This window comes from Leptodactylus fuscus, chromosome 9, assembly GCF_031893055.1.
Source record: "Leptodactylus fuscus isolate aLepFus1 chromosome 9, aLepFus1.hap2, whole genome shotgun sequence".
Taxonomy (NCBI): Eukaryota; Metazoa; Chordata; class Amphibia; order Anura; family Leptodactylidae; genus Leptodactylus; species Leptodactylus fuscus.
In genome coordinates, this window is record NC_134273.1 from 40,884,074 (window position 1) to 40,896,659 (window position 12,586).

Consider the following 12,586-nt stretch of genomic DNA (forward strand, 5'->3'; position numbering starts at 1 on the left):
TTAGGGGAGGGGAAAACCGCCTGGCATTTTCTGAAGCGGTTTTTATCAAAAACCTCTCCAAAAAAACGTGTCAAGGTCCAAAACCTTTTTTTCTGGGCCAAATTAAGCCACCGGGGTTGTGTCAGTCTCATGTGGCCATGTTGCTGAGAGACGAATCCGTTGCCTCAGGGGTTGCTGTAGAGGTACCAGTGATGTCACTTGCACACGTTACCACTTCCTTACCAGTGACCACTGAGGACACAGATTGGTCTTTGCAGTCATGTGAGCACCAGGGCTTCCGGCAATGTGGTCCCAGGGGCAGACAAAGAGCACCATGGACAGATGACTTTACCTCTCCTTAATTTTAAACCTCTCCCCAGTCACCCCATGGATTGCTCACAAATTTTAATTTCACACCTTCCCTGGCTTCCTTATGGGTTTCCCCAACCACGGACGACCCTTTTTAAGTCTTAATCTCATTTCCACTGTATCTTTTTTTTTTGGCCTTCCCGCTATGGCCAAATATAACATTGTGAATAGGATTTCTGCAACCGGTTTTGCTGTCTGATATTATAGTCCAGCTCACCATAGAGATAACTATTAATACAGCATTTTTGTCATATTTTTGACCCTCCTGAGAACCCATTCGGAATGAGTACATGCTGTATGATCCAGGTGTATAATGTGTAACTGTATATATCTGGCATTTTGCCTGTAAATCATTGAGGGAGCCGAGGTCTAAATGCTAATACATATTCTTGTCCCTTCCCCAGATCGAAAAGGATTTGCTCCGCACTATGCCCAGCAATGCTTGTTTCTCCAATCTGCAAAGCGTGGGTGTGCCTCGTCTCCGAAGAGTGCTGCGTGGCCTGGCATGGTTGTACCCAGACATTGGGTATTGTCAAGGCACAGGCATGGTAAGTTTGACATGACAGATTCTGCTCTTAGCATGTATTGTTCTATATAAGACGTGCTCTTTGTAACTCTGCATTTTTTTAGGTGGCTGCATGCTTACTGCTCTTTCTAGAGGAAGAAGACGCCTTCTGGATGATGAGTGCCATTGTAGAAGACTTAGTGCCAGCGTCTTATTTCAACACCACTCTGATTGGTGTACAAACAGATCAGCGGGTACTAAGACACCTCATTGTTCAATACCTCCCAAAACTGGACAAGCTACTACAGGAACATGATATTGGTGAGAGTTTGTGTAAACTATTACTTGGAAACAACAATCACCTTGTAATGAACTGTGGTGGTTGCTTTTTCCCAATGTCATACACACTGCTTTGCTTCTTTATTCTGATATTTGTGACTAAGTGCCATTATCTCTTTTGCTGTCTCCAGAGCTGTCCCTCATTACTTTGCACTGGTTCCTCACCGCATTTGCCAGCGTGGTGCACATCAAACTGCTGTTACGGATCTGGGATGTTTTTTTCTACCAAGGTTCTCTTGTCTTGTTTCAGACCACTCTGGGCATGCTAAAACTGAAGGTAAAGCCGGTTTTTGTAAACTGCTGGTATAAATGGCTGGTAAAAGATGAATATGTAGTATTTACCAGGTTTCCTAGTGGGTTAAAAAAGCAAACAAAAAACCACCATTACTTAATTCATTGATTCCCCCATTGCTGGTCCCTTTCTCCTGGTCCTGTGTCAGCGCAGTGGAAATGCAAAGTCCCACACATCAGTGTGAGATATCTATTTGGATTCAGAATTCCCCTTTTAAGATGAGATAAGACATTGACTAGCCCCGCTGCAGGTAAACAAGGTAGATTTTCTGTAATGGGTTTTCCTAATATTGTTCCTACCTACAGGAGGAAGAGCTCATCCAGTCTGAAAACTCTGCTGCTATCTTTAACACCCTGTCCGATATTCCTACCCATATTGAGGATGCAGATGTTCTGCTGCGGGAAGCCATGATGATTGCAGGAACCCTGACGGAAGTTATGATCGAAGCTCAGAGGCGCAAACATCTGGCTTACCTTATAGCAGACCAGGGCCAGCTGCTTAATTCAACTGCTGCTGTGACTAACCTTTCTAAGGTAAGGGTGACTTTGTGATCTGTTGCCATGTAAACTTTAAGCATCAATTGTGATGTTTGGTGGAGAATGGTCTAAGGCTGGTAATCTTTTTTTGCATGGAGTGCATATGTTCCAGTGAACAAAATTCTTAGTTGTAGATGGAGCTAAAGTCTGTAATAAAGGAGTTGTACAGCAATGGGTATTTCTCACTTATCGAGTGGATACATGATGCCTGGGATCTCTAGAGTTGCTGTAGACACTGAATGGAGCAGCAGGGCACATACATGGCTACCACTTATTTTGTACTCCTCCTCCACTGACATTGTTCAGTAAGGAAGGTTGGGAATCGGGACCCCTGGTATAATGGTTAGTGGGGCTCCGAGCCACCAGAGGTTTATTGTCTATTCTATTGATAGGTGATAGATGTTCAAGGCTCCTTTTGAAAGAGTTTTGGACACTACCTATCCATAGGCCCTATAATAAGAATGGGCACCGTGTAATAATACATTTTCCCAGCATCTGAACACATGGTCTGAGAGTCTTCCTTTTGTGAATGGGTTGTCATTTAGGGTCAACCTCTACAATGCAAGTGATTTTTAGAATAAGGCATACAAACATGGATGTCATGTTTGGGTAAGGCCATGTAATCTACCCCAGTTGCCATGGACATACCATTCATCATTTTGATAACCACCGTTCTGTTTTTATACAGTGGTTACCACAAATTTGTTCTTTTAATATCCCTGTGGTGAAATCCTAAATGAATAGTCCATTGTGCTTTGTTATTACCTTAGGGATAAGTACTTGCCTCTTCTTAGCTACATAAAGGTTGTGCAGTACAATAAGTAACATTGTTAATGTGAACCCGATCTGTATTTTTTTTTCTGTTTCTCTCCCTGTGATGTAATGTGTTAGCATGACAGTGGTTTAGTTGTGGATTGCACGTAAAATATTGTTGTCCACTTGGACCATATGTGATCAGAGCCTACACTTAACAGTAAGCCACTGTGGCTTTATTAGAGGGGTCATTTCCTTCTGTATGTCTTTAGATTATGAGAAGACAGAGTCAGCGCAGAAAGTCTGGAATTACCACTCTCTTATTTGGTAAGTATTCATTTTACATAGGATTATTTTTAGAGCACCATTATCCGTAGTGCTGTACGTGACTATATTTATTCCATGGTGCTGTACGTGACTATATTAATTCCATGGTGCTGTACGTGACTATATTAATTCCATGGTGCTGTACGTGACTATATTAATTCCATGGTGCTGTACGTGACTATATTAATTCCATGGTGCTGTACGTGACTATATTAATTCCATGGTGCTGTACGTGACTATATTAATTCCATGGTGCTGTACATGACTATATTAATTCCATGGTGCTGTACGTGACTATATTAATTCCATGGTGCTGTACATGACTATATTAATTCCATGGTGCTGTACGTGACTATATTAATTCCATGGTGCTGTACATGACTATATTAATTCCATGGTGCTGTACGTGACTATATTAATTCCATGGTGCTGTACATTTGAGAGTTTACATGCAATACACAGTACAAGTACAATGCTAACTGTGACCAACTGGTACAGTGGGGAGTGTGAAATTCCAGTGTAGGGTAAGCACGGTGGCTCAGTGGTTAGCACAGTTGTTTTGCAGCGCTGGGATTTTGGGTTCATATCTGACCAAGGACAACATATGCATGGAGTTTGTGTGAATTTTGTCCAGGAATTTTGGTTCCCTCCTACACTCCAAAGACCTGCTGATGGTACCTGGTACAGTGCTGCAGAATATGTTGGTCCTATATAAGAAAGACACATAGACAATAAGTCTGAATAAAGCTTATATGTTTCACAGGTGATGATGATTTTGAGGCCCTAAAAGCCAAGAATATCAAGCAGACGGCTCTGGTGGCAGATCTGAGGGAGGCCATCCTGCAAGTTGCTCGTCACTTCCAATGCTCTGACCCTAAAAACTGTAATATTGTGAGTCTAGTTATTATGCCTTCTTCCTAGTAAAATTGTTACACTTGTCTATTAAATGACACAATATTCCACTATTTATGGCTATTAAGTTAGAGATTTTCTGATCCTAAACATTGTGTCCTCCTTGGATTCATCTTCTTTCATTCATCTTCTTTTTGCCGCTTACTGGCTCTCCCCTCCCTTTCAGTTTCAGGAGATATGGCGTTTCACATGCTGGGCAGTAGACTGTGCAGAGCAGTTTGTCAGAAACCAATTTGTTGTGTATAAAGACTGTACTATCGTACACCATTTAATAGGGGTAATGCAGGCTGCTGGTAATAGAGGCAGTCTCTGAGAGCTATCTTAGTAAATATAGTTCCTTATGGTTAGTCTCACCCACATTCAAGCAAAGGTGCTGTACAAGATAATAACACAGTTACATCCAGAGTTTATAGCTTTAGTGGCTTAAATTGAATTTGTGCCCCCATTTAAGGTGTATTTAGATATATAAATATATATTTAATTACCTGTATGGATCCATGCAAGTTAGTCATCAGAGACCCCTTCCAACATCACAGGTCCCATTCCGCTACTACCAATTTAGCTTGATAAAGGGTAGACTTGGCCAAAATATTGCTGCAAATGATATATTTTGTATATATTACATGTTAAATAATTTTCATCTTTAGTCACCTACTATCTTTTCAGGACCTGACCCCAGATTACAGTATGGAGAGTCACCAGAGAGACCATGAGAATTATGTGTCCTGTTCACGAAGCAGACGCCGCAGGGCAAAGGCTCTTCTAGACTTTGAACGTCATGATGATGATGAGCTTGGCTTCCGCAAGAATGACATCATCACGGTATGACCACTGCAAAGATGAGGAACCACATGTATACCATGTTAGTAAACCGCTAAGGAAGTCAGTGACTAATATAATTTTATATTATTTTATTTTAGATCATTTCACAGAAGGATGAACACTGTTGGGTTGGAGAATTAAATGGACTCCGGGGTAAGCATACCTTTTTGATAGACTGATGTGGTAGTGTTAACCCGAACTTCTGCAATTGGGTAAAATGCTGTAGTGTGATATCTTATCACACAAGACAACAAAAAAATAAGGAAAAATCATTGGAAAAGTATTTTCAATTGTGTTTTTTTTATCTTCTACGATAAGATATTATGCTGCAGCAGATTAACCAGTTGCGGAAGTTCAGGTTATTTCTGCTACATCTGTATAATATGTATCATCTTAGACATGAAATTTTTATGTGTTACATTATCAGTGCTGGATCAATTTTCTGATTTTGTCTGCATAAGAAGGCCATATTACATATAGAAGATGGTCTTTCTCTTCCCTGGATGAAAGATTTATATATATATATATATATATATATATATATATATATATATATATATAATGCTTTCGATACATTATTTTTAGGATTATCTTTATTTTATGTTTTCATATTACTGTTTTAAATACAATTTGAAATTCTTTTAGGCTGGTTCCCTGCAAAGTTCGTGGAGATTCTTGATGAAAGGAGTAAAGAGGTAAGTAGTGAATCCAATAGTCTAGTTATGTTTTGCATATAAATACCTGGCTAGGCTCCAGATGACAACTAAAATACAGCCAACCATGAATGTACTGTATGTGTTAAAAGAAATCTATATATATGAACATTGTTGGCTTCATAGCTTACTGTTTGCTTACATAATACTTGAAAACTATTTATTCAGGCAAAGAAGCTGCCAAGCAAGATGACAGTATATACTTTCTATGTAAATATCTATCTTGAAAGCTTCTTCTTGCTAGGCTGTAGTGCGGGGAGAAGAGTCCTTTATATTTAAGGAACCTTTCAGTACACAATGTTTTCCATTACAGACACAGGATACAGAATGAGTGTTAGATCTTTGGGGGTCTGACTGCTGGGATCCTAGAGATCAGGAGAATGGGGGGGTCTGAGAGTCTCCCCCCATCTAATCCATGTCAATGTAGCGCCAATGTGCATGCCCAACCAGTGCTCCATTCACTTCTGTGGGGCTTCCAGAGATTGGTTCCCAGAAACTCCATAGAGGTGAATGGAGCACCATTGAGGCAAGGGCACTGGGGCTCTATTTACATGGAGAATGCAGGGAGATTGTAAGGGCCCCATTTTCCTGGTCACTGGGGGTCCCAGCAGTCAGACCCCCAGCGATTTGACTTTTATTGTCAGCAAGATTGGGGATAAGTGTCTATAATAGCAAAATCCATTCAGGAGTTGTCTTGTGAAACAAACCCTGTCTATATACTGTAATATCCCATTATTATTATCATCATTGTTCAGGGATCAGCAATTTCGGCACTCCAGTTGCTGTGAAACTTCAACTCTCAACGTACTCCATTCACCTCCATGGGAGTTCCAAGAACAGCAGAACAAGTATGCATGCTGGGAGTTGTAGTTTTACAACAGCTCAAGTGCCGAAGGTTGCCTACCACTGTCATACATGATAGATTTGATGTCTTGTTTTGGGTACCGGTCTATGGGCTAGAATGGAGAATCACTGTGTTGGAGCAACCCCTGTTCTTGTGGTCTTGAACCATCCTTGTTAGCCTCCAAGTGACTGGCTGCCACATAGTAACTCTTTTTCCCTTCATGGGCCAGTTACAGTACTTCTAAAAATGGCTACATAGTTACATAGTAGATGAGGTTGGATAAAGACATTAGTCCATCAAGTCCAACCTATAACTATAACTGGTGCTGCTTTTATTACAGAGTCTGCAGATCTCCAAAAAAGACTTACGCTGGGTTCACACCAGTGTCTGGACTCCGTTATCAGGTTTCCATCTTCTGCATGCAGAAGACGGAAATCTGTCATGCCAAGTCCGGCCGTGAGCGTTTTATGCTCTCCGTGGCAAAACATTTTTTTTTTTAAACCGAACACAGAGTACTGCATGTCCGACTTTGTGTCCGGTTTAAAAAAAAAAAAAAAAAAACGGTTTCATTGTGGAGAGCATAAAACGCTCACCGGCGCTCACGGCCGGAAACTTTTCAAACCCATTCGAATGAATGGGTTTGAAAGATGTCGGCAGGTTTCCATCTCCTGCCCTGTTTTGTGCAGGAAACGGAAACCTGCAGAACGGAGTCCCCGGGCGCAGATGTGAACGAGCCCTTAGTTATGTAGTCTGCAAAATACTCCCCATGTATTTCACAACTAAAATATTACCTTGTCACATATCCCTTTAACCATAGAGCCAATGGTGCACTTATGGGACAGTCCTACATTTGTTGTCCTTCCGTTCTGGGCTGCCTCAACTACAGCTCATTGATGTCCTTAGGACGCAATGAGTTTCATACAATGATGAAGCGGTGGGCCATCCGCTGGAGGGGAACATTAAACTGTAGGGACAGCTGGATAGGGACATTATATTGTATGGGGTCACTAGGGAGACATTATATTGTGTGAGGACTACTAAGGGGGCATTATAGTTTGTACAACTGAGGTATTTCTAAGAGTTGGTGATGGGGGAAGGGGAAGCCCACTTATGAAAACTTTTGCACTGAGCACACCAATATATTAAAATGGCTCTGCATAGCCCTAATGGAAAAATGTCTCTGGTTATGTCTTTTTCACTATGTAGACTATACATGTATCACTGTGTCAGAAGTATCTGTAAGGTTTTACTATTTTCTTGTAACACAGTATTCCATTGCTGGGGATGACTCTGTCACAGAAGGAGTTACAGACTTGGTTCGAGGAACTTTATGTCCTAGTATTAAGGCAATATTTGAACATGGACTGAAGAAACCATCTCTGTTAGGAGGTCCCTGTCATCCTTGGCTATTTATTGAGGAGGTAAGAGACCATTACAAAATCAATAGAATACAATATCTTGCAGATATGGGTGAGGGTGCAGACCATGATTATGGGGGGAACACTGCCAAGAGACTTTATTATTATTATTATTTCTTAAATTCAATTAAAAGTAATGCATCCTAAGAAAATAATCTATTCCTTGAATTGGGTTTTTTATGTTAAAGGGGTTGTCCATCTTCTTTTTATTAATAACCTACCCTCATACACAAGATCAGCTTTTTGAAGGGGCTGCAGCTCTTGTATGAGGACCATGACTACTTCACTGCTTACATGCTTTCATAAGTTTTGGGTTTACATTAGCTGTAAGCTAGAATCCTAAACATTTACAGAAATACATGCCTAAAATAAATCTGTCTGTAATGGATATATGAAATATATCAGATTCACTGTTGTTAGTTTAATTCATGAAATAAATGAACTTGCAAAGATATTCTAATTTATTAAGATGCACATGCATGTAGCTATAATTAATAAAACATGGAGGTGCCATGTTCTACTATGGATGTGCTTCTGAAGACATTTAGAACAAGGATATAAAGGTAGAAAATTACTTTAAAGAAGTTATCCAACTTCCAAAAATTAATCCACAGCAGTTCTAAATCCTCACTGTTTCCTTGTGCAGCCTTTGCTTAACTTTTTCTTGTTGCCCTTGTCTCACTGTTATTTACGTGAGGCGAATCTGTGGACAAACTACATTTCCCATGATTCATCTGCCTGCTCTCACTCTCTCTTTACCCCTCCTTTCTCCATTCTCTCCTGGAATGAAGCCACATAACACTCACACTGCTTGTGTGTAAACTTTCTCCCTGGGGTCTGTGTTGTGTCACATTTCGTTTTCAGTTCATGCATATGAACTGACCAGGTAATAAATCACACGTACATCCTAGATCAGTATGAGTGGCTTCAATCTGCAAGGAGGTCACGTGCTGCTGTGACATTTCATTTACTGGCTGAACTTCTGCCAGGGAAGGATAGTGAGCTTGTAAATGAAACATCACAGCTGAGGTGAATGACCTGAATATAAAGCCAAAAAATGGGGCCAAATTTAAACAGGATATATATTAGGAAATCTGTTGTATTGGCGCATCCTATTATTTGGCTAATATTGTTAAAAACTGGATAACCCCTTTAAAGGGGCTCTATCAGCAAAAGTATGCCTTTAAAAAGGCTATTCAGGCACCGCTAATCTAATTTTAAACCCCCCCCCCATTTTAAAATAAAACTATAAAAGCATATATGTAAATGATACCTGAATGTGCACGCTGGACGGTCGTGCACGATCCGACGTCATCTTCGGTCCCTCCTTCCTCTTCTTTCTTCTTCCAGCGACGTCCCCCTGTCCTGGCTCTTCCCCGCCTTCATCTTCTTTCCTTCCGGATATGAAGACGTTCGCGAGCATTCTGCGCATGCTCACGTAGTTCTAAGAATACTTAGAACTACAACAAAAATGGCGGTGGCGTGTGCGCAGTAGCGCTCCGGAGGGAACGCAACTGTGCGGGATTTGAACACAACCCGCCGGAAAAACAGAAGATGAAGGTGGAGAAGATCCAGAAGAGGAGGACGTCGCTAGAAGAGGAAGGAGGGACCGAAGATGACGTTGGATTGTGCACAACCGCCCAGCGTGCACGTTCAGGTATCATTTACATATATGTTTTTATAGTTTTATTTTAAAACGGGCGGGGGGTTTAAAATATGATTAGCTGTGCCTGAATAGCCTTTTTAAAGGCTATTCACGCATACGTGGGGCTCATACAGCATAATTTTGCTGATAGAGCCCTTTAAGAAAATGATATTTCATCTATATTTACACTTGTTGACATCTAATCTGCTGAAGATTTACCAAGGTTATGTCATTCCTGCTTATCTATAGAAATCTGAGCTGTGCTGTAATAGTGTGGTTATAGCAAGAAGCCCTTTATCTTATATTAGGTGTCTGTACATTTTATGTCACATACAGTAAAGCTTTTTATTTTTTCACAACATTGGGCTTAAAAACTAGATTCATAAATCCTATTTGTAATTTCCTTCTTCCTCATTCCTTTCCTAAAGGCTGCCAGTCGGGAAGTGGAGAGAGACTTTGATTCAGTATATTCACGCCTTGTCCTCTGTAAGACCTACAGGTAAGGAGTTCGGCACAACTGTACCTATTAAATTGTCCTGCGTGTATCAGATCACAGTGAAATTCTATTCACTTAATCACCCCAAAAAATAGACATCCAGCTCCTAGTCAGCATATAAAGTGGGCTTTTACAAAAGCCCAGAAGGAAAGAACACCATAGAGAGGACTAAGTAGAAAATGTCAGTGATAGTAGAAGATTCTCTGCTAATGTCCTTCTCTGATACAAAAAGTTCTGTAACCTTCCCTATGATTTATGTACACTTATAGATCCTGCAGGATGTCGCATTGCCCTGTAAGTTGGATTGCTGACAGTTTCCATATAAATGTGTATAATGCTTTGTATTACAGGTTAGATGAGGATGGCAAGGTGTTAACTCCAGAGGAGCTATTGTACAGGGTAGGTGCAGATTGTCATTCATTTCATATTCTGATTGAGTTTGAGCAGCATGGTCAACAGTGTAAAAAGTAAACCCTGTGTTGTAAACCCTGTCTACTCCATGCATGACTTCAATTGTTGTAATATAACAAGGCCCAAACCAATGGTAAAAGGAGAAGAGAGAAAAAAGCGCAGTCCTGACACATTGCATATAGAACAGCGAGGAGGATAAAATGTTTGCACAAAGATAATACAGAATGTGATGTGACTTGAAGTTGTGCAGACCTGGGCACAAATCCAATAAGCTTTTGACAGTCTTTAAAGGGAATCTGTCACCAGAGTCCAGCATATCAACCCAGCTCTGCAGATAGAGATAGATAGATTAGATAGATAGATAGATAGATTAGATTAGATAGATAGATAGATAGATAGATAGATAGATAGATAGATAGATAGATAGATAGATAGATAGATAGATAGAGGTCACCAGAACCAGCATATCAACCCAGCTCCACAGATATAGATAGATAGATACATAGATAGATAAGGGTCACCAGAACCAGCATATCAACCCAGCTTCGCAGATACTGTAGATAGATAGATAGATGTCAACAGAGTCCAGCATATCAACCCAGCTCCATAGATAGATAGATAGATAGATAACAGGTCACCAGAGTCCAGCATATCAACCCAGCTCCATAGATAGATAGATAGATAAGAGGTCACCAGAACCAGCATATCAACCCAGCCCCGCAGATAGATAGGTTAAGATTACCAGAGCCCAGCAGATCAACCCATTCAGATAGATAGATAGATAGATAGATAGATAGATAGATAGGAATCATCAGAGCCCAGCATATCAATGCAGCCCCTCAGATAGCTAGGTTAGGGTCACCTGAATCACACTGATTTTGACCACAGCCCTGGCTATAACAACATTGGACATTCAGGCCCGGTTTTTAATTTCTAGTAATTATTTTCTAATATGTGAAATAAGTTTCCTTTCTTCCTTCTAGGGAGTGCAGTCAGTGAATGTAAGCCATGATGCTGCTCATGCACAGATGGACGTCAAGCTCCGTTCACTTATTTGTATTGGCCTCAAGTAAGTCAGCGGGGGGGCTGGCATTATAAATCGGGTTATGTGGCAGGGAATATTGACATACACAGGAACGTTTTTATGTACAATGTTGAGACGCGTTTTAATGATTCCATTCTTTATTGTATTGGGTTAATAGACTATAATAAGACTTCTTGGTGTATTCCGGATATTCTAATGATTATATCTTTGTTTCACTTGGTATGTACGTTACAGTGAGCAGGTCATCCATTTGTGGCTTGAAGTACTTTGCTCCAGCCTGCAGACAGTTGAGAAATGGTACCAGCCATGGTCTTTCTTGAGGAGCCCAGGATGGGTACAGATAAAGTGTGAGCTAAGGTGAGCTAGTGATCAACTGTGATCTATGAGGAAATCCAGCAACAAGTCTTTACTTGGTAATCGGGTTAAAAAAATTCTGCTTAAAATGCTAGAAAAATAACTTTTTCATACTGTATTAAAAATTACACCAAAACATAACTATATTGTGCTGACCCCCTGGTTGGAAAGAGAACGTTCATAAGTTTACTGACCTGAGTCTGTGCCATTGTAGGCTGGCTTCATACTAGCGTTGGCCTATCTGTCCCATCGTATCAGACAAGTGGAACACTGTAACAGTGGTTACACACAAAGCCCAACAGACCCCATTAAAGGGGCTCTATCAGCAAAATCATGCTGATAGAGCCCCACATATGCGTGAATAGCCTTTAAAAAGGCTATTCAGGCACCGTAAATGTTATATTAAACTAGCCCCCAGTTTTAAAATAATAACTTAAAAAAGAATATGATCTACTTACGCATCATGCACACTGGGCGGGCATTCAGGGTGTGTCTTCATCTTCGTCCACGCCTCTTCTTCCTCCGATGTCCTCGGGTCTCGTCCTCCTCCAGTGCTCGCGAACTGACACTGATATAAAAAAAATAGCCTGGGCGCATGCGCAGTAGCATGCGGCTTCTACTACTGCGCATGCGCCCAGGCCATTTTTTTTATATCCGTGTCAGTTCACGAGCGCCGGAGGAAGACGGGACCGGAGGACATCGGAGGAAGAAGAGGCGTGGACGAAGATGAAAACACACCCTGAATGCCCGCCCAGCATGCATGATGCGTAAGTAGAGCACATTCTTTTTTTAGGGTTTTATTTTAAAACGGGGGGGGAGGGGGGGT

The 12,586-nt window shown here is 40.9% G+C and overlaps 1 protein-coding gene across 5 annotated transcripts in view; it reads left to right on the plus strand.

Moving 5' to 3' along the window:
- The window catches only part of SGSM3 (small G protein signaling modulator 3), a 32,592-nt gene that overhangs the window by 17,590 nt on the left and 2,416 nt on the right, over positions 1 to 12,586 (plus strand). For all 5 annotated transcript variants that reach the window (XM_075286820.1, XM_075286821.1, XM_075286822.1 and 2 more), the window contains exons 7-20: positions 753 to 896; positions 979 to 1,174; positions 1,324 to 1,469; positions 1,790 to 2,017; positions 3,046 to 3,100; positions 3,864 to 3,991; positions 4,679 to 4,834; positions 4,933 to 4,987; positions 5,480 to 5,529; positions 7,660 to 7,812; positions 9,883 to 9,953; positions 10,301 to 10,349; positions 11,345 to 11,430; positions 11,641 to 11,763. In XM_075286820.1, the coding sequence (XP_075142921.1) occupies positions 753 to 896; positions 979 to 1,174; positions 1,324 to 1,469; positions 1,790 to 2,017; positions 3,046 to 3,100; positions 3,864 to 3,991; positions 4,679 to 4,834; positions 4,933 to 4,987; positions 5,480 to 5,529; positions 7,660 to 7,812; positions 9,883 to 9,953; positions 10,301 to 10,349; positions 11,345 to 11,430; positions 11,641 to 11,763 (1,640 nt within the window). The remainder of the gene's footprint in view (positions 1 to 752; positions 897 to 978; positions 1,175 to 1,323; positions 1,470 to 1,789; positions 2,018 to 3,045; positions 3,101 to 3,863; positions 3,992 to 4,678; positions 4,835 to 4,932; positions 4,988 to 5,479; positions 5,530 to 7,659; positions 7,813 to 9,882; positions 9,954 to 10,300; positions 10,350 to 11,344; positions 11,431 to 11,640; positions 11,764 to 12,586) is intronic.